Raw genomic sequence first — 25953 nt, 5'->3', positions numbered from 1 at the left:
CAGCTGTTTATGGCCTTTAAAGGTAAGCACCAGCATTCCCAATTTTGTTTGGAAATGGACCAGAAGCCAGATGGGAATAGAGTGTGTAATATACATCTAAGGAAGGAAGAGCAAGGAAGGAAACAGGACCTAGGAATTAAACTAGGCCCACAGATCCCAAGGGACAGCTCTGTTGCCTCCTGGCATAGGAAAATGTGCCCAAAGGTGCATTGCTTCATCCATTAGCCTCCTACAGATTGACTAAAAACCTAGGCAGGAAAAGTGTGAAGAAGCTAGAGGAGGGGGAATACACCAGGGAGTGAGTGGACCACATCTCTCTCCATTTGGACTGATTGAAAACGTTTCCCACTTGAATTGGTCTAATACCATGGAGACAAATAAATTGCTTTACAATTTACATGTAAATGAAGATCCATGGAGCTATCAAGTGCATCTGTCTTTTGAGAGCTTGCGGTTGAAAAGTACGGCAACAAGGAGAGAGGCTGCACTCTAAAGCTATTTGGGCCCTGGTGCATCTTAGAGGTGGCGGCAAATTTCAGAAGAGTGGCAGTTTGTAGACCTCACCTGCATTATGAGCCCATGAAGCTCAGGTCTGAGCCATAATAGGTTCAACACTGCTGCTGCAACAGCAGCAAGAATATTATTGGCCCAAAAATTGAAGCAAGAAGAACTACCAACATTAGAAGAATGGAGGATGAAATTCATGGTCTACGCAGAATTAGACAAACTAACAGGAAGGATCCGAGACCGGTGGGACCAGAGGTTTACCAAAGACTGGACTAAATTTACTAAGTATTTGAAAAGTATTTGTGATGACCAGATTACGTTTGTAGGACTACAAGAAGTTCTGTGAGGAGTAATTTAAGAAATATTGTAAAAATGGAAAGAGAGAAATGATTTGTTAGAAAAGGTAAAGGCAATATTAAGTTAAGAATTGCAGGAGAAATAATCAAGACGGAAGGCTATCAGAGATGCTGAAGGAAGTCCAAACAAGGACATATGTATAATAATTTGTGTGGTATGTCTTAAAAAAATTGTATGCTAAAAATAATAAAAAATATTTTTTTAAAAAATAGGTTCAACACCGCTACCGGCCAGCCCTCCCTTACAAAAGCAGGGAGTGGTGTTGGGGAGGACTGATAAAAGTTAGGCATGGATATCCGGGGGATTTTTCAACAGCATCGTTTGCTGCAAGGGTACACAGTACCATTCCTGGCACAATCCACCAAACAGGTAGGCATGGGAAACAACAATTTCCACACATCTAGGAAGCCTAGGACCCACGTACCTAAGGGACCGCCTCCCCTGGTATGCCCCGCAGAGGACCTTAAGGTCCACAAATGACAACATTGTGGAGGTCCCAAGTCGCAAGGTGGTTAGATCGGTCTCAACTAGGGCCAGGCCCTTTTCTGTACTGGCCCCGCCTTGGTGGAAAGCTCTGTCACAAGAGACTAGGGCCCTGCGGGACTTGACATCTTTCCGCAGGGCCTGCAAGACAGAGATGTTCAGCCTGGCCTTTGGTTTGGACTCAGTCTGACCCTTATGTTTCCCTCCCCTTATGGTTTTGATCTATGGGATACTTTTAAAATAAGGCTGCATTTTAAATTGCATTTTATCCTGTATTTTAAATTGGGGTTTTCCCCCCATTATGTTTTTACTGTAATTTTACTGTTGTTAGCCGCCCTGAGCCCAGCTCTGGCCGGGGAGGGCGGGGTGTAAATAATAATAATAATAATAATAATAAGCATGTTAAGCAGCACCAAGCCCCAAGGATGAGTCTAACAATGCCCACTGTGCCGAGACTAGTAGGGGAAGCTGGGAGATCAACCTCCTCTGAGCTTGGTTTTCCAGAACTCAGAAAGACTCTGAGCATTTTCTGGGAAATTTCCAAGAAAGCTCAGAAAAAGCAAAGTCATTATGAGGTGAGCCAGGTAAAGCTCGCCCATCAGTGACAAAGCTTTAATTTGCCATGTACATGGGGAGCTTTTAAAGCATTAACGATTGCTTAAGCAGGCTGCAATGTAAATGACAGACCTAATGCAACACAAGCACCAGAAATTGATGAGACTCGGGATGTAGCATAATGAACTATTGGCCTCGAACATGGAGGATTATATCCCAGAATGTCATCACCTGGGAGTTCTCTCTGCAAAGAAATGAAGCACCACCCCAACACTGAGACATTTTGCCAGCCGGATCAAAACCCTTCTTGCTTGTCCTCAAGTCCTTCTGAAACTTCACCCTCTGCATTTGCTTTGGGCAAGGTCTAATGGCAACTTGTTTGTTACCCAGTTCAGGAAAGGCTGGGTAGTGGAGCTTGGCACTTTTTTGTTTCTATGTAGACTGAGAGCTTTATAGGACATGCAGACTCCACCTCTACCAGGCTTTCATCCAGGTCCTGATCCAGGCAAGTGTTCACATGAGTTTCCCTCTCCTCCCAAGTTGACGTACATACATCTAGCCAGGTACTTTGCCCAAAGATCTTGCCTGAAATCCTTCTTCCTTTGCTCTTGAAGCCTTGGGGGTGACAAGGAAGAGGAGTCATAAGACCATAAGAAGAGTCTACTGGATCAGGCCAATGACCCATCCAGTCCATTCATTTGTCTAATCCTGCCCCCTACAGCCATGGAGAACAGGCCTCCTCCATCTTCTTCATGACAGCCCTTCTTATTTTTGAAGATCTCTATCATGTCCCTCCCCCACTAAATTTATGTTCCCCAGGCTAAGCAGACCCAGTGCTTTCAACTGCTCCTGTTAGGACTTGCCCCAAGGTGGGCAAGGGGTGACATGCCAAAGGCAGCCGTTAAAAGGTTCAAATGGACAGAGGCGGGTTGTGGAATCCAAGGCAGGCAACCAGGGGGTTGGGTTCAAAAGGGCAACGCTACAGGAAGAGGGGAATTGGCCAAGTGAGGTTCTCTCCAGTGAGACAAGTTGCCCAAACTGAGAAACAAGATTGGGGGACATAAATAGCACCTCGAAAAGGGGAATTGTCCTCCAGAGCCAGGACTGATATTGCAACCTAGGTGCTACCCCAGAAGTGCAGCGCTCAATCTGCCAGAATAGCTGTTGACTCACAGCACTGGCAGCGCAGAAGCAAAGATGCTGGATCCTTCCAATTTGTAGCAGTAGTTTGATACACACAGGTGTCTTACACACAGCCTGCCTAGCTACAGAGCAAGAAAAACCAAAAGTTCAATCTCCTGGTCAAAGGCTAGACTACTTATCCACAGCAGACAACCCCATCCAGAATATATTCTGCGAGAAGAGGGCATGCTACTCCAATCAGAAGATGCCCAAAGAAAGCAAAACATCCAAGTCTCACACTATAAGGCTCTTGTTCAGAAGAGGATACCCATTAGGCAAGCCACTATGTATCCTTAGCAACCCATTAGGAGACGTGCTGCAGACCACAGACACTTAGCCACAATAAATATTTTCTTCTTCAAGGTTCTACAAGACTCTTTAGGTGAGACCCAACGCTAGCCACAAAGTCAACACACTGAGACCAACGGGCTTAACTTTTGTAGCAACACGGCTACCCCTCTGGAAGTCATTAGCGAAGAGGGTGAGCGAGGTAAGTTACATTGCTTCCCTTCCATGTGTGGCTTTGACGATGGACATTCCCGCCGCACATGCTGAACATTTTCACCTGTCAACTTAGGCAAGCCGGCAAGCTTTGTTTTTCCTTGTTTGGATCTCCGTTAAGGTTTTTTAAATGACACACAGATACCAGCAGGTGCGACCGTGGAAGAACAAATCTGTGATGGGCAAGTTTTGATTTTACAAAGGAACAGGCTTTTGGCAGAGCAGGTGATACTCCTGGGGTAACAAAAGGAAGCTGACCATTTAACTGGCAGAACAGCTAGGGGGTAGGCTCAGCGCCACCCAGACACATGTAGATGCAGAGAGGAATTGGGAAGAACTACTGTGCTAAATCTTTCAGCAAATTCAGGGGGTGGGGTCTGACATGGACTGATCCAGGGTTATGTGAAAAATGTCCCCCTTCCCACAGCTCGCTCGCTCTTTCTTTCTTTCTTTCTTTCTTTCTTTCTTTCTTTCTTTCTACGTGTGACTTAAAATCAGATACCGTTGGTCCATTTTAACAAATTTCACAGGGTCAGGAAAATAACGTCTCATATTAGAACCAACAAAAGTTCTGAATCCAGAATGAGCTTTCAAAGAATATATTGTGCATGTCATTAGAATCCAAGCTGCTGGGTCTTTCATAAATGAAATCTCAGAATGGAATTAGACATTATGGTTACAAATCTGGTTTCAGAAAGAACGAAGAGCTTACCAGCATGGTATCTGGGGAAAGAATGCCCTGGACACTGTATTTTTTTCTAGGTCATTTCTGGATAGGATGGGAGCAGGCAGTGGCGGGGTGGCGTTTTTAGTGACTACTGCTATCCCCTCGCCTCATGATGCACACACAACACAATGCTCCAGAACAGTCCAACGTCAAGAGTATTCTAGAAAAATAAAATGGGCACAGCCAGAATCTCCTGCTAAAATCAGCTCTGCTGCTGCTATCACAAGGAGTAAAAGCAAAATAACAGATTAAAAGGTAAGTACCAAAAAGTTTTGGACTGGAACAAATAAATAAGAAAACTGAAATATTTAATGATGAAATTAAATTAACAAAAAAACAACAACACAATTTTGCACACCCCCATTTAGACATGATAAAATTTGCAGGACTGCCTCTGAGAAACAGCAACTCCATACCCTCTTCCAGTCCACAAAACTGGCAACCATCAGTCAAAGGCGGAGCAACACGCAATATAATGATGTTATGGCACATATTTCAATAGCTGCACACAACAGGGAAGTGGAAGGGAACTCAACACAGCGATCATACAGGGAATTGTGAATAGCAATTGCTCCTTTAGCACCCAGGAGCTAATGATGAGACTTGGGTATAGAGCAAACACCGCCCCCCCTTGGGGAACTCCCTTTCAGCTTTCACCTGGCTTGACTTCTCTCCCCTTCTAGGCTAGTCATGGCCTCCTTTGCCGAGAGAGCAGAACAAAATGGAGCACCTTCGCACTGCAGAAATAAGAGGATCGGCTGTGGGAGTGAGGCTAGTGGCATTGTTTTGCTTCAGGCGGCAAAAGTGCCAAGGCTGTCCTTGTTAAGTCCCAGCTGGAAATTACCCTTCTCTTAACACTCCCATGCAACTATCCAATGCTTCCAGTTGTATCTGCTCTACATGCAGTAGAACATTTCCAGCAAGAACTGGAGCTTATTCTAATCATCTAATCACAGAATTTGCCAAGACTCATGCCAAGATGACAATCATCCAACTTCGCCCGAGAAAAGTCTATGAAATCACTTCCCAGCACTAAAAAAGCCGCAGCAGTCTAGAATCTTTGTAGTGAAAATGTTGCTTCCAAATATTCAAGATAGCTCAGTCAGTAGAGCATGAGACTCTTAATCGCAAGGTCATGGGTTCAAGCTCCATGTTGGGTGAAAGTTTCCTGCATTGCATGAGGTTGGACTAGATGACTCTCATGGTCCCTTCCAACTCTGCATTTCTATGATTCTATGAATAAAATTATGAATTATGGTGCTGGAGGAGACTCTTGAGAGTCCCATGGACTGCAAGAAGATCAAACCTATCCATTCTGAAGGAAATCAGCCCTGAGTGCTCACTGGAAGGACAGATCCTGAAGCTGAGGCTCCAATACTTTGGCCACCTCATGAGAAGAGAAGACTCCCTGGAAAAGACCCTGATGTTGGGAAAGATGGAGGGCACAAGGAGAAGGGGATGACAGAGGATGAGATGGTTGGACAGTGTTCTCGAAGCTACCAGCATGAGTTTGACCAAACTGCGGGAGGCAGTGGAAGACAGGAGTGCCTGGTGTGCTCTGGTCCATGGGGTCACAAAGAGTCGGACACGACTAAACAACAACATGAATAAAATGCCCTCTACAGGGATCCCTGGGAACTCGAGAGATCCCCAACAGAGAATTCTTAGCATCTACACTGCAATTCCCAGAATTCTTTGGAGAACGTCATGACGGTTCAACTGATATAAAGTCATGATGGTTCAACTAGTATGAAACTGATGTGGGTAGAATGAAGATCAAGGGCAGCAAATGAGGCTGTGACTTCCATCAGCCTTAGCCAGCAGGGACAATTGCAAAGGGTGATGGGAGTTCTAGTCCATAACATCTGGAGAGCACTATGTTCACTACTCCTCGATAGACAATGTAATCAAATAACATCTGGAAAGCTCGCCCAGTGTGGAAGAAAGTCCTTAAAAACAATTCAACCACAACTGCTACAACACTGAACCACACTCATGTGTTCCTTTTTTTAGTAGGGTTATTTGAATCTTTCCAAAAAGAGTAACTGTACAAAGTCACAAGCTTGCAGCTCTTAGCTCATTTCACACGGCCTCAATAGATTAGATTCCAAACGTGCTTCGTAGAAGCAAGAACGCCCTTCCTTCTGCATCACCAAAGTGAGCATCTGTTGCTATAGTGCCCCGGTGAAATTTCCTAGACGACCAGAGGTGCCAAGAGTGTTTTCTGCTGGCTGCCCACTCCAATTTTCAACAGACATTTGTAAAAAAAAAGAGGGGGGGGATGCTACAGAAAGTAGCACCAGGGGAGAAGCAATAGTTTCAAGGTCTGGAATGGATAGGGCTGATGTGAAAAGTAGCAGGAAGTTTCCCATCAGCTTCTGCAAGATTTAGACCAATATACCTCTTTGGGAAGGCTGAGTGTTCTCATCTCCTGCTGACTGAAGTGGGAGTCGAGAGCAGCACTCTCAGCTTTCAGGAACAGCAGCAGTAAATGAGCAAACTGAAGAACTGTCATTGCCATCACTAAGCTGCTTGCATTCTTCAGATATGGTTCAGAAACTGTGTTAATGAGTTTACAAATAAATAAAGGATGGCTCATAAGTTGTTAGCAAACTTCACAGACAGAGGGAGTTGCCAGCAGGCTCTAATCCAACCTTTTGCAGATGTTTGGGAATACAACTCCTTCAGTCTCTGATCCTTGGCCATAGTGACTAGGTCTGTTGGGAGAAATCTGGAGGGCACCAGGTTGGGAAAGGCTGCCTTAGACCCTCAGTCAGCTTGGGCTCTGAGAGCTACGGGTGCCCCTAGGCTTCAGTACTGGTCCATCAGTTGATCCCAGTTGAGCTAACATGCCAACGGAACCCACCAAGGCTTGTAAGACTTCCTTCTAAGCCAACTCCTCAATAATTCATTGCATTGAGTAGCAACAGAAATTCAGGGACTTCCTGCTAGATCTGGTATCTGACCTCAGTCCACCCATGGCCATGTCTCCTGACTCCAGCTCTTGATTCCTGTCTGCCTAGCCCAGTACATGAACTCCAGGCCAACCCTGACCACATCTCTTGCCTCTGGACCATTTGGCCATCACCTGCTTGCGTCAGACTAAGGATCCATTGCATCCTGCTACAGAGCCAAGTCCCAGGCCTGACATGGGTGCTATAAGTCAATATGGAACTTGACAGACACAGAGCATGAGCGCTTTAATTTTGATGCACTTCCAATGAAGTTTATATAAACATCAAATTTTTCTTAAATAACAGCAACCGCAACGGAATAACTAGAAGTAGCTCACAATCCTGATGGAACTTATAAGTAATCATGCGATAATAATTTTCTCAATGCCAGCCCCAGCCCTAGCCCCTGAGAAGAAAGAAATTCTGGAACACTCAATATCAATCTGGACAGAGCCAGTCAAGGCATTATAAGATCAGAGCTCGGAAGCTAAACTTTGGAAAGATCAGCTGAAGGATGGAACAGAACCAAAAGCAAAGTAAGAGAGGAAACGCCAGGGAAGACAAGCAGAAGGTGTTAAGATTCCTGCTCCATGATTGCAGTCATGGGATTGTTGTCTATCACATGATGGTGTATGTTTTGACTCCACAGAGTGGGAAGTGACGGAGACAGGATGTTTTGTTACTGTGTTCCATGAAGTGGGACTATTGTCCTTTGTTCTTTCTCTTTTGCTGTCTGATGAGAAAGAGGAAGGAGCTAAGTCAGAATGCTCCGAGTGTTTTATATGTAAATAAATGTAGATTAGCCAAATGTTGAGCTACTGAGTTCTGCGCAAACTCTGCGGATCCCTAAGTGTGCTGATGTCTGTTGGCATCAGTCGCTGTGATGTTCAGGCTGAAGAAAGCTTTTGAAGCTCCTGAACGATCGACCAGGAGGTAGAGAACATGCCAGTCGGGCATGTGTCTCTACCAGGGTCCTACTCCAGAGTAGGACGGGCTCCTGACAGAAGGTACCCTGGAAGAAAGGATGCTAAGAGGGGCTTTTTAAAAACTGGATGTTGCATCCTTGGCCCTCAGAGGTGCCACTTCAAGAGTAAGCTTCAGAATTTTTCTTAGCATAAGCAGCCACTAATCCCCAAGTCATCCTAGCTAAGCTCACAAATATCTCTAAGGCAAGGGCAGCCAATATGATGCCCTTGAGATGTTGTTGTTGGGCTAACTACATTTCCCACGATCCCTAACTACTGACTATGCTAGTTAGGGCTGATGGAGTCCAACACCATCTGGAAAACACCATATTGGCTTATGCTACTCTAGGGTCTAGGGCCCATTGCAACAGAGATGTGTGTTTGGGGATACAAGGCCATTGGAATTCTCACTTTCAACCCCTAGTAGCTGCAGTAACACATTGCCCAGGACTGCATCTTAATTGTTGACATATTTTGGTCCATCAAGCCTAATACACCTTAGCAGCCATGGATGGTGTCCCACCAAAGGTTTCAGAAACGTCCTGGGGTTTTTTGCTGTCAGCGTGACAAGCAGTTGCAACACAGCAACTGGATGACAAAGAAAATCTGAACACAACATACAATAATAAGTAGACCCACCGTGTCACCTGTTCCAGGTTTCTCCGTAATAACTGGTGGCAACAGCACATCTGTCGGAGTCGTTGGGTCCGCGCTTCCTCCTCCTCCTCCTCCAATCAGTGAAACCACACCGTTGCAATCCACCGAGCTGTTCCTCTTGCCATTTTGCGTGTAGTTTGGAGAGCTGTGGCTGGTTTGGCTCTGCACGCTCAGCCGCCTCCCGCTCCTGGGGACCAGCAGGGACCCACGCTGGCTCTCGCTCTCCCCGACGGTGCTGATATCGTCATCGGCGAAGTCCGCCTCCGAGCCAAGGTCCCTGCTGCGCAACCGGAAGCTGAAGACGCTCCCGTGGCTGGCCTTGCGCTTCACGGAGTTTTCCATGGACTCAGAAGTAAAACCCAGCACAGTCTTGAAGGAGCCAAAGAGGGCAGAGGAAGGAAAGAAATACAAGGGGTGGAGTAGAAAGGAACGAATGTTACTACGCATTTACATAGAGTCAGAGAGGGTGTCTAATTCTACCGCTATAGTTTAGAACAGTGGTTCTCAACCTGTGGGTCCCCAGATGTTGTTGGACCACAACTCCCATCATCCCTGACCACTTGGTCATGCTGGCTAGGAATGATGGGAGTTGTAGGCCAACAACATCTGGGGACCCACAGGTTGAGAACCACTGGTTTAGAACAAAGGAGTGGGCAATTCCCAGCCAGTAGGTCAAACGTAGAACATGGGGGGGGGGCTTCCCTCATCTCCCCACCCTCTGCATGTAATCAGGTTTGAAAACATCCTGTTGGGAGCCAAGACTAATTGACACAAGGGGGCAATGAAGAATACCCAGGGTAGGGAAATGGGGGGGGGGGGGCGTTGAGGAAAAAATAAAATAAATAAAAACCACAGGCCTTGTCTCAGAGAAACTTTAGCTCTTCTCTAAGACAACAGGCGCTGTTTTACTTCCACATTTGCAGGTACAGTGGTACCTCGGGTTACATACGCTTCAGCAATGTTCAATAATCCATTAGGATATAATAAACAGTAAAATTAAATATAGCAAATAATACAGTGGTACCTCGGGTTACATACGCTTCAGGTTACAGACTCCACTAACCCAGAAATAGTGCTTCAGGTTAAGAACTTTGCTTCAGGATGAGAACAGAAATCGTGCTCTGGCGGCGCGGCAGCAGCAGGAGGCCCCATTAGCTAAAGTGGTGCTTCAGGTTAAGAACAGTTTCAGGTTAAGTATGGACCTCTGGAACGAATTAAGTACTTAACCCGAGGTACCACTGTACGCATGGAATATTTGGTGAAAATTTAGTGGCCAACACAACTGCATGAACTGGTCCCATGATGCAATGAAGTAAGAGGGGGAAGGAATGAAACAGAATGATGGCATAGAAGGAGAAGCGAATATTCCTGGTGGCTAAGGGGCATTGAATCTGGTTCCCATGAAACAGCCACTCCTTTTGCCAGTACAACTGGGGAACGGGGGGTGGGTCAGAACTGATCTGCACTAAGACAACTTGTCCTCACCCCTTTCAAAAGGTGCTGAGCACCCCTTCGCAAAGGAAATGCCCACTGTAAGCCCAGCCCTGCTCCTTGTCGTGTTCTTTGCTTAGATGACAAATTGCTGGATGCAGAATGAAAAAGACGACTCATCAGTCGGAGGAACATGCTGAGAAACGTGCTGCTTTGTTTCACGTCCAGCCTGACTCTTTTTTCCTCTCTCTTTTTTGCATTCAGCATGCCAAAAACCCATTCAGAGCAGTGCAGAGCAGCTCACGCAGCCGCTTTGGCTTTAACAACCTTGTAATTAGCGAGGCAACCCACTCAATTAAGCAACAAGAATGAAGGCTCTCGAAAAATAAACACAGAGGGGGGAAAAAACCCATTCATATATCACAGACAGAACAGTAGTTCTGGGTGCATTTTCAAAGTCGTGTGCGTGTGCTGCTTATTTATCAAATTTATGTCCAACATTTGCAGGGCTTTCAGCATGCCGATCGATTTTAGTGCTAACTCCGCTAACAGCGAAGAATCTGGATATTTTACACACACTGCCTCTGTTAATTTGTCCAGTTCAGAAAATTGGAACACCTGGGGAAAGGGATGGATGCGCAGCAAGGGGAGTTTCTAAAACTCGCTGGTATGGTGGTCTTTATGACACGTCAGAGCATGGCTATTTTTCTTCTTTTTTCTGCTTGTCTCACAGCGCTATCTATACCGCACAGGTTCAGCTTGTGGGACTGTGGATATGAACACAGGAACGTGGCCTGATCCTGAATCACACCACTAATCCATCTCACCTAGTACAGTGGTACCTCGGGTTACATACGCTTCAGGTTACAGACGCCGCTAACCCAGAAATATTACCTCGGGTTAAGAACTTTGCTTCAGGATGAGAACAGAAATCGTGCAGTGGCGGCGCGGCAGCAGCGAGAGGCCCCATTAGCTAAAGTGGTGCTTCAGGTTAAGAACAGCTTCAGGTTAAGAACAGACCTCCAGAACGAATTAAGTTCTTAACCCGAAGTACCACTGTACAGTCTCCTGTGGGTGGAAGCAGCTGTTCAGGGCCCCGGGCAGACGATGGTCTTTCCCATTCCTGATACTGTATGTGACAAAGTTCTTCTCCTGGAGGTCAAGGATTAAGGTAAGCAGATCCAGGGGGGGGGCAGAGAAGTGACCAGAGAGGTGGGTGCACCCAGGGCACATGCTGAAAAACCCAAACATGTTCACAGGCCTAGAAAGGCTGGCAATCCTTGTACTGATCCAGCCTGGAGGGAAATCCTTTCCTATCTCCATGATGAGTGATTCCTTTTCGAGAGGAGTTTCCCCTTCATTGCCACTTTTGGGAAAGACTCAGAGCTGTAGCTACGGGGGAAGGGGGCTAGCCAGGATTTCTTTGCCCCAGGTGAAGCCTCCAGAGGGGCACCATTGAGGCTCCCAGCCTGTGGGGGGAGGGGGTGCCAAACTGGGTCTTTGACCTGGGTGAAATAAGGCCTAGTTTTACCCCTAGAAAGACTAACCGTCCTCTGCTGACCATCCTCCGATTCAGATTTTGGACCTTTCTGATCTTCCCCATCCTCTTCTCCCGCTGAGGATTTCTTCTTTCTTCTCCGGCTTCTTCGTTCCTTGGAATTTTTCGATGCCAAAGGTGACATTTCAAATGAGCTAAGTGACATCGAATCGATTCCTCGGGCTAATGCCTGGAAGGGGCAGAGGAACGAAACAGAAATATGCTACCTTTAAAACTATATTTATATAACGCTTTATATATACAGTGGTGCCCCGCAAGACGAAATTAATTCGTTCCGCAAGTTTTGTCGTCTAGCGAATTTTTCGTCTTGCGAATTATTATTTAGACAAAGGAAACAAAGTCGCGAGACGTTTTCGTCTTGCGAAGCAAGCCCATAGGGAAATTCGTCTTGCGAGGCAACTCGCAAACGGAAAAACCTTTCGTCTAGCGAGTTTTTTGTCTTGTGAGGCATTCGTCTTGCGAGGTACCACTGTATAGCAGAGAGAGAGGGAGGGAGATCTTTAACTTATAGTGTTAGCCTCGTTCAAACCAATTCCAGCATTCCTCGCCAAGCAAAACGTGAAGAAAACTAAACACGATTCAACATGCTAGTGATTTCCCCCCACAGACTCCTTAAATCACAATAGTGCTTAGAAAATGTTTCCCTACATATAAAAGAGAAAAATTAATTCAGTTTTGAGCTGAATTTTCAATTTGAAATTCGGTGAGAGTTGCAAAGATCCTTGACCACACAACTGGTCCACACTGGCCCAATAATGGTCTGAACTGGGTGAAGTGGTACTATGACCAAGGGCACTCAAAAAACCTGTGTCTTGGCTGGAACTTGAATCCTGACTCCATCCCATCATCTACTGCCATGATTCTCGTGTGAGGCATTGCAGACTGCCCCCCCCCAAAAAAAACATGTTCAAGAGTCATGAGCCAACATTGATAATGTTGAGGCATTTGAGCACAGGCAAAGCGCTCTACCACGAGGGCAATGGAGCTGGACTTTCTGGGAAATCTCTGCTTCTCCCAAGAAAGCAGAGGCAACAACCCGCGTTATTTCTGCTGATACAGATTTTTCTTTTTCTTTTCTGCAAGCAAAATCTTATCCTGCAAAGTGACAGAACCTGCTGTGACCAGGGATCCAGAGCGATAAACACAAACCATGGGCTTAAAGCGCGTGCACACACACACGCCAGACCACACGTACATAATACACAGATAAGATAGACTTTTCTCCTCTGCATGCCTGGACAGCATGCCCTCTGCGCCAGCTATCTGGAGAAATCGCTGCAGGAAAAGTCTGATAACACCAAGAGGTGCTAGAAATGGAGCAGAAGCCAAATTAGGTGGGGGAGGGAGAGAGAGAGAGAGTGAAAATAATAATAATAATAATGCTGCTACAACACAGCCTGGAAACGAAACGAACTCCTCCACCCCGCAATCATCATGAAAAAGGAAGCCAATAACTAGGAAAAGGACAATAAAATGCACATATGGGATAGAGGTCAGCATTGCATCCTTAACTGTGTCATATCCCTCCCCCAATGTTCCCATTATGTAAAATGAGGTGGGAGACAGAGATTGCACCATTCTGGACTGTACCCATTTGTCTGTTGTTGAGGGGGGCCTATTTTTATTTTCCTATTACATCCTTCCTCCAAGGAGCTCAGAGTGATGATCACCCACCACCCTCAACATCCTGTTCACTGCAATTTCATCTTTACAACAATCCTGTGTGTTGAGGTCAGGCCGAGAGGATGCCAAAGTTCGCCCATGAGCTTTACAGCTAAGCAGGGTTTAACGCAGCTCTTTGGTTATGCCGAATCGCGGTACTTAATTAGCCAGCCCAAACACATTACCTTGGCAAAGGAACCTGGCTTGGCAAGCTTGCTCTTATATATTCTACCCACAGATACAGGATCCTGAGAATTGGAAGGGTATCAGGGTTACATCTAGAATGACCCCCCACCCCCAAACTGATATCAAAATTAAGGTGGCGCAACATTCAAATCACTCATTTGAAGTATGAAGTGGTAATAGTCTCAAAAGGGCTATACAGTCATACCTCAGGTTACAGCTGCTTCAGGTTGCGTTTTTTCAGGTTGCGGACCACCAAAACCCGGAAGTACCAGAACGGGTTACTTCCAGGTTTCGGCGGTCAGGCATGCACAGAAGTGCCGAATCGCAACCCGCATGTGCGCAGACGCGCAGATGCAGGTTGCGAACGTGCATCTCGCACGAATCACGTTTGCAACCCGAGCGTCCACTGTACAGTGGTACCTCTGGTTGTGAACGGGATCCGTTCCGGAGTCCTGTTCGCAACATGAGCAGAATGCAACCCGTGTCTGTGGGTCATGATTCGCCATTTCTGCGCATACGTGTGACGTCATTTTGAGCGTCTGCGCATGCACGAGCGGTGAAACCCAGAAGTAACCCTTTCTGGTACTTCCGGGTCACCGCAGGACGCAACCTGAAAACACTCAACCTGAAGCAAACCCAACACGAGGTATGACTGTACCTCATAATACCACAAACTGATTCGTCAGGACAGTTGCATCTTCAGAAAGATGATCTGATCCACTGAATATGTTCTCACCTCCAAGGTTTGAGGGATACTGTCCCCCGCCCCCGAGAGAAATCAGATTTACCGTATTTTTCCCTCTATAACACGCAGATTTTTTTCTCCTAAAAAGGAAGGGGAAATGTCTGTGCGTGTTATTGAGCGAATGTGTGGTCCCTGGAGCCGAAAAATCAGGCAAAAATCAAATCGCGCTTCACGGAGAAGGGAAACCTGAAAAGAGGAAGCGGCTGCTTTCCTGCATTCTGCCTCAGGGTCTTACTGCCCACCCTCCTCTGTTTCGTTGCTGTGTTTGCTGAAACGGAACAAAGAGCAGGCAAATCCCCTCCCCTCCAGGCAAGCAGAGGGGAAAGCAGAGTGTGTTCCTTCTAATTCCTCTCTGTGCTCCGGTGCTGCTGAAAACATGCAGGAGGGAGAGAGAGGGGGGGAGGGAGGGAGAGAGAGAGAGAGATGGCTGGCTTGGGTGGGGGAAAACTTTTGCCTTTCTTTCCTCCCTCCCGTTAAATCCCTCTCCTGCATTCTTAGCCAGCTGCTTCTCTGCACACCCCTCTCATGTCCCTTCTTTGTTTTTCCTTCGCTCCCCACTTAAAATGTGGTTAAAAAGCATGGATCCACATGGGACTTCCGGGTTGGCACCATCGCCGAATGGCGGACTCCCTCCGAGCTCCGGAGGGAGCCTGCTCGGCAGGGGCTGGGTCCTACCGCACCGGCGATGCGGGGACCCTTAAAAACCACGGCCACGGAGGCCGTGGACATGGAGACTCGGCTGGCACCGTTAGCGCCCTCCCGACTCGTGAAGGAGCCTTTTTAAAGGCTACGGATCGGGTGCCGGGGAGAAGCGTGGTGCTTTGAGTCCTTCGCTATCCCTGCCGAGCGAAGCCGCATGCCATCCGGCGGAGAGCGCTGACTTCTTCCATTGAGAATTCGGACTTTCAACAACAACCCGTGAGTAATTTGGAAACCGGGTTTAAAAGGAGAAAAAAAGAATTTTTTTTCGGATTTGATACGATCGGGGGGGGATCCAAAAAGGAAGTCAGTCTCCCTCCCTATTGTAAACCTTCCAAAACAAGGACTGGGAAACCAAGGTCCAAAAGAATTGTATTAAACTAAGAATTCCACGATGGGAAACTACAAGAACTGTGCTGGAGGAAGAATTGAGGGAGAAGGAAAACGTAACCCCCCCCTGGGAACCGGGGTGATTAAGGAGGGAGCCTGGCGAAAAGCGAAGGAGATTTTGACAGCTGTCAAAGTAGCTGTCAAAGTCGGAAATACAAAGAGGACTTTATTATGAGGACTTTGCTGGTTAATTTTGTTACAAATTTTTTACAATCTGTTAAAACTTGGATACAAAATGGCGAAAACATGTATAACAATCGGACTTTTGGACTAGAGAAAACAAAGTTACAACAATCCCCCTAGAGGAGTTTCGGGACATTACAAAGAAGGTCGTGAGTGGAAAAATACCATCGGAATTCTACAAAACTGGTTATCTTCTGGGAAAGCTGCAATATTGTGTCTACAGGGTGTTCAGCTAAAAGAGACAATAGAACTTCTCTATTGAAGAGGGACTGAACGCAAGTTTTTGTTCCTGAATAACAATAATCCCTGCAGACTTACTAAATTTCTGAACAAGAACGTCTTAGCAGCAGAACAAGAGGAAACTAGCAGCAGAACAAGAGGAAACAAGCAGAACAAGAGGAAACTGGACTACAACTTGGAAAGAACATTGGGGGGAGGCCTATTAAAGATTTGAAGCTAAATGGTTTTAAAATAACTTTAAGAATAATTATAAAAAGAAAAGCCAGCAAGGAGTTGGGGGAAAAATGGGATTTATGGATTTTAACAATTCCAGGCAGACAACATAGATTGGTGATCAGAGGGAAATTAAACCGGGGACAGCGGGGGGAGAACTAGAATCCAAAGGCTTGTCAACTTTTTTCTGAATTGGCTTCTTTTCATTTACTATACCTTTTATTTTCTTATTTCTTATATTTCTATCGTGTGGGGTGTTTTTATCATTAAAAAAAAAAGGGGGAAATTGTGGAATGGAAATGGGGTGGGCCCTGGGGAGAGAACTTTTGTCTTTCAATATGAGGATTGTATAAATTTAAATTTGAATAATGGTTTAAACAAATTAAGTTTTAATTAGAACTGAGAACTTGTGGAGCCAACAATATGAAAGGGGAATATGGTAGGGGTGGGGGAAGGGGGGAGTCCCGGAAAGTAGATGTATGAAAATAAGGCTTTGAACGTACTTTAATCTTTACTTTCTGTACTTTTGAAAATCTTAATAAATATTATTTAAAAAAAAAAAAAGCATGGATCCACATGGATCCTCAGGATCTTTGCATTGGGTCACCCCAAATTCACCATCAGATCACATAGCATGTCCATGGCTACAGCCTGCACCAAAAGAACCACGCACCCACTGTTGCCTGGGGCTGCAATGGTGCAAAAATGTGGTTACAAAGCATGGATCCACAGGAATTCTCAGGATTTTTGCATTGGGTCACCACAAATTCACCATCAGATCACATGTCTGTGGCCACAGCATGAAGCACAAAAATGATACATCCACTGTTTTATTCAGAATGTTTTCCCCCTTGTTTTCCTCCTCTAAAAACGATGTGCGTGTTATGGTCAGGTGCGTGTTATAGAGCGAAAAATACGGTAATTAACAGCCACCCACAGCAGCCGCAGGAACAAACCACCCCACAACAATTGACGCCAGCTTCATTCACGCTAATCAGGCCCATTGTAGTATTATACTCAGCAGCAGTGCTCCTGGCCTACAGTTGGCGAGCCTCTTTATTTGCACAAGAAGAGCATTGGCAGTGTTTAAACAGATGACCCCCCGTCTATTATTCCACTTGTTGAATAATGGGATACTAATGGCTGTTTGAAGTTGCAAGATCAATACAGCAAATCTAAAAAGAATGCTAATTAACTTGAACTAATGGTGAGGGCAGCAAATATTGAATGAAGAGCCATTAATTTCCTTCTATTGAGCATGGGAATATCTTTAAAGATGATGATAATAATAAACCAACTGGCTCTTTCCGATTGTGTTCCACACAAACACACTCACACACACTGCCAATTAACACATGGCATCGTAGTGGGATGCCGAGAGCCGCTTCCACCGGCGACATACTTTGCACACAGATAGGAAAGAAAGCCCAGGGTGAGGGAGTCTGGGTTGTGAGGTTTGTGCATGTTATAAAGATGCTTAATACCACTCGGGGTGAGAGACTGAACTGTCAGAAAGAGAGAAAGGCCCAGTCTGGGTGGGAGGCATGTTTTATGTTGCTGTGTGTACAGCTTTGTATTGCTTTAGGTGGAGGTGGGTTAATAGCTGCAAATTACGTTTAATGCTGCCAGGGATTCTTTGTAGATCAGACTTTGCTTTGTGACAAGCGGTCGGCTGGGAATTAACTATGTTATTGTGAGTAAGGTTGGTGGTAATGGCTGAGGGCGAAGTTTGCATGTGGGAGAGTGCTGTCAGGGGCTGGCTGGATGGCAAGGAGTGGTGGGAGGCGCCAGCCAGGGTACCCCAAAGGGAAACCCCAGAGGAGGAAGGCTCAGAGCCTGGGCGTTGGTAGTGGGAGAGGTCAGAGGTCAGACTGGGAGGAGGGGCTGAATGAAGGGGCAGAAGAAGAAGAGTTTGGATTTGATATCTGGCTTTATCACTACCCGAAGGAGTCTCAAAGCGGCTAACATTCTCCTTTCCCTTCCTCCCCCACAACAAACACTCTGTGAGGTGAGTGAGGCTGAGAGACTTCAGAGAAGTGTGACTGGCCCAAGGTCAGCCAGCAGCTGCATGTGGAGGAGCGGGGAAGCGAACCCGGTTCACCAGATTACGAGTCCACCGCTCTTAAGCACTACACCACAGTGGGCAGGGATTGGAACTACGTGATTTTGCCAATTACGTAACTCAGCTGTCAAAAGAAAGATGAAGGGAAGACAACACCACATGGGCTCCTCCAAGACCACCCCCTGGAATGATTACAGACCTCCTGCTCTTTCTTGAGAGCCTCCATGGCTTCTTGAAACTTCCTCTCCTTCGCTTCCATTTCGGCAATGGTGGCCTGGTTCTGCTCTTCGTAGGCCATGGCCACCACAGCCAAGATCAAGTTGATCAGGTAAAAGGAGCCCAGAAAGATGACCAGCATGAAAAACAGCATGTAGATCTTGCCAGCAGATCTAAGCGTCTGAATAAGACCAAGAGAGAGTGGGAGGGAGTCCATTATTAAAATGAATTGCTAGTTTTAACCTTTGTGTTTATCAAAAGCAACTCTTCCCGCATTCTCAGATAAGGCTGCTGAAATGAAGAAAGCTTGGTTGGTGGGAGGGACAAGCAGTTTTTCATTTCTGTTCTTGTGATAGGTCAAAAGCCCATGAAGTGTTGGCTCAGTGTTAGCCTGGTTGGCTCAGGAAGTTCATTATATGGCAAGTCAGGAGGAGCAAAACACTGTAGCTCAGTTCTGGTAGCGTCCTGAGCTGAAAGTCACTCCAGTGTGTCCTCTTGCTGAATTCTATGCCTGCCTCTCTTTCTAAGCCAATATTTTGCACTTGGCTGGGATAGCTCAGTCAGTAGAGCATGAGGCTCTTAATCTCAGGGCTGTGGGTTTGAGCCCCACGTCAGACAATTGCAGGGAGTTGGCAAGATGGCTCTCATGGTTCTTTCCAACTCTACAATCCCATGATTCTCTGGTGGGCCTTAGTGGTCTAAGAAAATACAAAGTTCCGTATTTTTTGCCCTATAAGGCGCACTGGCCCATAGGATGCACCTCCTTTTTTGGGGGGGGGGGGGAATGAATTTTTAAAAAATATTTTTTCCCCCCAGCCGCGGGGCTAAGGCGGGGGAAGCCCGAACTTCCCCCGACCCCTGCCCATAGAACAGGCTGCCGCCCCAAGCCTTGCGTGCCTGGCAGGACCTCCCCCGGGCGCGCAAGGCTTGCGGACACCTGCCCGAAGCACGGGGCGTCCTCCGGAGGGCGCCCCATGCTTTGGGCTGCAGGCTGCCGCCCCAAGCCTTGCGCGCCCGGCGGGAAATGATAGTGAAGGAACAACAATTGTAGTCCACAAACTACGTCGGGAAATTCATATTTGAGTTTGACATTGTTCGTATGGCAGAAATGGAGAAAATTTCCTGCTCCAGGTATTTCCCCAGTTTCAACTTTCCTAGGACATGATATAAGCGACTTAGGCCCCAAATACCTGAACAACCGTCTCCTTCCCTTCAGATCGTAGGATGTTAAGATCAGTGGAGGGGGCTCTCTTGGTTGTTCTACCACCCTCATAAGCTTGAAGGGGAGACTGCAATCCAGGAGAGGGCCTTCTCTGTGTTGGCCCCTAAGCTGTGGAAGGTTAATGTGGCACCTTCATTATACAGCGTCTGGCAAAGGCTCACCACTTTAACCTGTCTTTTGACACCTGGAGTGTATATTTTTAGGACTCACCTTATTTTTGTGATTGTAAGCTGCTTTAAACTGCTTTTTATATTGTGTGTTAATTGTTTTAACCCACCTTAGTATGAAGGATGGGTTATAAATAGCATAATAATAATAATTTGTACCTGGGAGACAAGTTTCCTCCTTTCCTAAATGGAAAGCCCATGGAGTCTGTGATGTGTTAAAGGAGAAGGTTATCCAGAAACAAAAGCAACCAGACAAATCAGTCTTCTACCTGTTGATAGAGGCGTTCCCAGCAATCCTGCGTCATGAGGCGGAACAAGGAGAGGAAGGCCCAGCCAAAGGTATCAAAGCTTGTGTACCCAAAGTCAGGATTGTCACCAGCCTTCAGACAGATGTAATTGTCCGGACATGAACTGCAGGAAGAGAAGCAATAAGCAATAAAGGCTACTGGTGGGGAAAGTTCTCTCAGCTCAGTTTGGAAGTTTGATGGCAACGGAGTCATTGGATAATGTTTTGGGGTTTTTTTAATACAGTGGTGCCCCGCAAGACGAACGCCTCGCAAGACGGAAAACCCGCTAGACGAAAGGGTTTTCCGTTTTGGAGGCGCTTCGCAAAACGAATTTCCCTATGGGCTTGCTTCGCAAGACGACAGCCCATAGGGAAATCTCCGGGACAGCGGGGAAGCGCAGCGCGTCTTCCCCACTGTCCTCGGACCTCCTCCGAAGCCTGTGGCGGGGCGGGGACACCTCCTCCCGCCGCCGCCGGGCTTCGGAAGGCTCCTCCGAAGCCGGACGGCGGGGCGGGAACACCTTCTGAAGGCAGGCGGGGGCAAAAGTCTTTGTTCCCCCCTGCCTGCCTTCCCAGGGGCTTTTAAATCGCCCCGGACAGCGGAGAAGTCCTGCGCTGTCCCGGGGCGATTTTAAAATGCCGCCCGCCAGCATTTTAAGATCGCCCCCGGACAGCAGAGAAGTCCTCTGCTGTCCCGGGGTTTTTTAAAATGCTGGGGGTGGGGTGGGAAGAAAAGCCCTTGTTCCCCCCCCCCCCAGCCTTCAGAAGAGGTCGGGGGACAGACTGTCCCTGGACCTGGTCTGAAGTCGGTTTCCATAGGAACGCATTAATTGATTTTCAATGCATTCCTATGGGAAACCGTGCATCGCAAGACGAAAAACTCGCAAGACGAAGAGACTTGCGGAACGAATTAATTTCGTCTTGCGAGGCACCACTGTAAATAAAAAATGGACAGCACTGGCACACAAAACTTTGCAGCAACTGCTACTCATCCTTCCATGCCAGAGGCAACACCTCTCTGTCTCGCTGCAGCAACCACAACTCCTGACTTCCCTTGTCCCCTAAATGCTGCCACCTGAACCAACCTGCCACCCCCTGGTTCCATAGTCTGGACAGTCCTAGAAAAGATATCGCTCCTCCCTCCCCTGCTAGAGTTCTGAATTGACCTGTATGTACGTAACAATGGCTTCATCTTATCATGCTACCACAATATTTTCTACTCCCTCTCAACTAGTGATCTGTTTTCTATCCAAGGCCCCTAGAACGTTAAATATCACTCAAGTCACATATAGGGATGGATGAATCTGCCCATTTTGATTTCTTTCATTTCCCCAATATTAAACTCAGTTCTCCACATTTCTGTAGCAATTTGTGACTACGTCTTTTGTCATGAAATTTGATCGGCATTTTAGTGAGAATTTATCCCAACGCCCAACATTTTTTTGCAAGCCGTATCCCACTAATATAATGGATCTTGTATGTTATTTTCTCAAATGTATGCATTTTTATACACACTTTGCCCTAATATATAAATTTTTGTACACAATATTTGACTGGAGAACTGTGCTGCAAAATCTGGAGAATACGAATTTCAAAGGATAATTGTGTTCTGCTTCCCCTGCTGCTTCGAAAAGTGTGAGGCTGGGAAATCTGCCTTTCAGGAATCATGTTCCCACTGAGGAACACTCAAAAAGATTCTGCAAAATCCCTAGGTTCCCTGGAATGCAGCTGGAAAACTGTTGCTCTTTTTTACAGAATCCAAAAGGATTTAGGCAAGTCTCTGCTTTTGGATTTTCTAGCAGATATACTCTGGACAATTTATACGCCATGGGGGAAGGAACGAGCCTGTCACGTTATCAAAATCTTCTGATATACAAGGAGTGGCAATGCGAACTTTTTCCATTAGCATCTTTCCAGAAGAACATCCACAGGGCACCATACGATTAATCACAATAAAAAAGTACAGTGCTATTGATTAAGGACAGTTAACAACATCAATCTGCCTACCCATCAATCAGGCTGTACTCAACAATGCGGGATGGCCATTTATTTATTTTTAAAGGCTTTTTTTGTCAAATCAGCAACAAAGATTGTATATCCCTGATATCAACCTCTACTGTATGAGGCAAACATAATTAGCTGAGATGGCTTTTTAAAAGGATTAGACAAATTCATGGAGGGTGGTCCTCAATAGCCATTAACCGTAATAGCGAAGTGGAACTTCCATGTTGAGACGCACTGTATCTCCGAGTACCACAAGGGACAAACAGGAGGGGATGGCAGTTTCCCTGTTTGTGAGCTCTTTGGTGGCACCTGGCTAGGATCACAAACAGGAACAGAATGTGATGGACCCAGCAGGATGCTGGAATTTGCAAAGAAAGAATCACATGACCTGCCTGAATCCGCCCAGCTCCACCCGCTAAGTCACCCTTAACCTGCCTCCAGGCACCAGAATCTGATGAAACAATGGCTAGCTACTCTTAACAAATAGGTTCTCTCTTTTGCGTTACACACCATATTCCAAAAGGGCTTTAGCGCAAAAAGCATTTCTTTAATTCTACCTCTGCAGAGTGTCTAACAGGTGCCTGAATTTTTTTTTTTTATGTGCTAATAGGGATTTTCTAATGAAACGCTGCAGCAGCAGCAACAACAACAACAACAGAAATAGTTCCCTAAAGAGGTTTTAAAAATAACGTTGAGGTTCACTGGAGAATTTTCTAAGGCCTCGTTCTCCTTCTAAATTACTCGTATTTATAGACTTGAGGTGAAACAATACATCTGAAACCGGGGAAGAAAGATGTTTCCATCCTATAGAACATAAAATTTACTTTGGTCTCAATCTATAAATGAAAATGAGGGTCCAAGAGAGGATAATGGCAATTAAGGTTTCTATAGCAACCATAGCTAGGATGCCGTTGCCAAAGGTGCTCTCTTGTTACATCTTCAAGTTGCCCCAGTGACTTCATTTCTTTCCTTGGGATTTGCCAACCAAGCTTTCTTGACAATTTCAGAAGAGGCAGACGGCAAAGGCCTCTCTAGTGCCCATAGAAACAGGTTGCCAGGTTGCCATTCTCCTCCCGCACTCCTGCACTTTCAACCGTGGCAAAACGGGCAAGAAGCCAAAAACCTAGAATCGTAGAAGTGTAGAGTCATGTAGTCCAACACCTTGCAATGCATGAATTCATGCAGCTGTCCCATACGGGGACAGAACCTGCAACCATGGCATTATTAGCACAACACTCTAACCAACTGAGCTATGCAGGCATGCCAGTGGGAGTTTCACCTGTTGCATTTTTGTGTGCCCTGTAGCTGTGAAAGGCCCAGGAGCCTTGCCACAGAAAAGATGGGAACCCTGAGGGGCCAGACTTGTCATGAATGAAATCCACGTATTGTTTACTTTTTTAAACGTGCTCTTTCATAGGTGTAGGTACCACGTTTCATTACAATGAATATCTGTGCAGGGTAGTCCCTGACTGTAGGAAGGGAGGTGCCAAGCGTATAATGCTAGTTAATTGTGATTACAGTGGTAGCTTGGATCTCAAATGCCTTGGTACTCAAACAACTTGGAACCCAAACACTGCAAACCCGGAAGTGTTCTGGTTTGCGAACATTTTTCAGAAGCCGAACGTGCTCCGTTTTGAGTGTTATGCTTCCGATTTGAGTGCCGCACTTCCGTTTTGAGCGTTACGCTGAGGTCTGTCTGTTTTTGCTATTTATTTTGCGCTTTTGTTTTTGCGGCTCTTTTTGTTTTGTTTTTGTGACTGTGTGGAACCCAGTTCAGCTACTGATTGATTGGTTGTGTGACTGTAGCACATTGTTTATTGCTTTCATTTTATGAGTCAATGGTATCGTTAGATAGCAAAACTCATGTTAAGTTGCTGTTTTAGGGGTTGTTTTTAAAAGTCTGGAACAGATTAATCCATTTCGCATTACTTTCTATGGGAAAGCGTGCCTTGGTTTTGGAACGCTTTGGTTTTAGAATGGAATTCTGGAACGGATTAAGTTTGAGAACCAAGGTACCACTGTAAATATATAGTGCTACCTCAGTTTTTGAACATCTAAAAGGATCGAGGGACCTATATAAACCCAAGCACGTGTCCCAGAGCTTCCTCTTTCAGCGCACGCATTTGGAACACCCGCCCACCTCTCCCTAATTTTAGGGCATTTTGCGATTGACCTTGCTATGCCGTTGTGTGTTGTCTGTCATTGGGACAGGGGCACGGCAGGAATTTACCCCACTTGGCTGATTGGCTGTTGCCATTTGGGTTTCTCCTGCCGCGTAGCAAATCGTCACAACTTGTAAGGTTGCAGATAGCTCTGGTTCAGGTGATAGGGATGGGAGAACGGCCTCGCCATCCCTATGTGAAGGGTATTCCATTAAAGGAATCCAGGGACTCAACTTGGTTTGGTCAACCCCCGAAAGGGGGTTGTGCCCGTGCCTGAGTCCAGGGGAGCATCTGGGGAGTGAACAGAGTCTGTCCCCAGGCTTTTCACCTGCCTCAGGTGTTCACCCTTGGCTGACCTATGATCAGCGCTACCTGGGTCAGCGCTACCTGCAAGGGTGTAGGGATCTAGTCAAACCAGAGCCTATGCAACCATTCACTTTTCTGTAATCAATAAAGTTGTGGCCTAAATTCTGCCAAAAACCAAAACTAAAATTTGAGTCAAATGTGTCTTTGTTTAGGGCGGAGGTCTCTGGGTCTGAACACGCAAATGGTTGAAAATAAATCTTTACTTTTCAGGCTGCCAAGTCTTGAACAACAAGTATTATCTACAAACTGCTCCCATCTTCATAGTCAGGATAGAGCTAACGGGAAAAACTGCCAACTTCCAACTGTCAACTCCCAACTGCCAACTTCCAACTCCCAACTGCCAATTGCCAACCGCCACCTCCTTTCTCCAGTACCATCCATTCTTTGTGAAATAGAACCCCAATGAAATTGCATCACGTATACTAAGACATATTAAAGATGTTTGAATGGAACATGCGTAGTGTGAGGACAGAGTCTGCTCCTGCAATGCTTCCTTGCGCTAAGTTCCTTCACGGATTGATAGACAGATAATTTATTACGGTCAAAGACCAGCTCATGTAACATAACACAATAAAAACAGCGTTCATATCGATAAAATATACAATTGGAGCAGATTGCAGCAATAAGCCCATGAGTTAAAATTGAGATATATACATACACCCGTACAACTGAGATTTGGGCTACCATAAAAAAATTGACCCTGAGGCACCCCAAAGGGCAACTTCAGCATTTCCCTAGTGAGCTATTTTATTCTAGAGGATGAGCGGTGCCTACAAATCTGGGTGCAGAATCTGGCTACCAGCCAGGTTGTCTTGTGATCTTTGCCTAAGATGAGAGAATTAAGTTTAGACTTGTCTGAAAGATCGGAGAGCCTCTTCAGCAAAGGGTCAATGGATCTCAACATAAAAAAGACATCTAAAAAATATATGTTCGGGGCTTCCTATTTCCCCTAATGGGCAGGCGCAAAGTCTCTGTTTCATACTGGACTCTTCTATAGGAGCCTTCCAGAACCGGTGAGGGCAAAAGTTCCTTCACTGAACATGCAGAGGAGCCCTCAGGTGCCTGTAGCCCAGGGGCAGAGCTTGTTGCCTGAAACCCTGGATAGCCTCTGCCTGTCAGAGTAGGCAACTCTGGGTTAGTACCTGCAGTCTGGCTCAGCACATGGCAGCTTCCTATGTTCCTAAGAGGGCACCTGTCAGTCTCCGAAGCAGCCACAGTTTTTAGATTTCCAGAATCAAATGCCATTTCAGTGATTTCCAAAGGACGCTAAAGA

General features: G+C 46.2%; 1 protein-coding gene across 10 annotated transcripts in view; it reads right to left on the bottom strand.

Moving 5' to 3' along the window:
- LOC114607605 (sodium channel protein type 5 subunit alpha-like) overlaps window positions 1–25953 on the bottom strand; it is a 301831-nt gene that overhangs the window by 122232 nt on the left and 153646 nt on the right. For all 10 annotated transcript variants that reach the window (XM_077936723.1, XM_077936714.1, XM_077936718.1 and 7 more), the window contains exons 9-12: window positions 20132–20273; window positions 18457–18654; window positions 11867–12046; window positions 8871–9257 (exon numbers count right to left, since the gene is read on the bottom strand). In XM_077936723.1, coding sequence (XP_077792849.1) covers window positions 8871–9257; window positions 11867–12046; window positions 18457–18654; window positions 20132–20273 — 907 coding nt within the window. The remainder of the gene's footprint in view (window positions 1–8870; window positions 9258–11866; window positions 12047–18456; window positions 18655–20131; window positions 20274–25953) is intronic.

Source organism: Podarcis muralis, chromosome 12, assembly GCF_964188315.1.
Source record: "Podarcis muralis chromosome 12, rPodMur119.hap1.1, whole genome shotgun sequence".
NCBI lineage: Eukaryota > Metazoa > Chordata > Lepidosauria > Squamata > Lacertidae > Podarcis > Podarcis muralis.
This window is presented reverse-complemented; position numbering and strand designations above follow the sequence as displayed.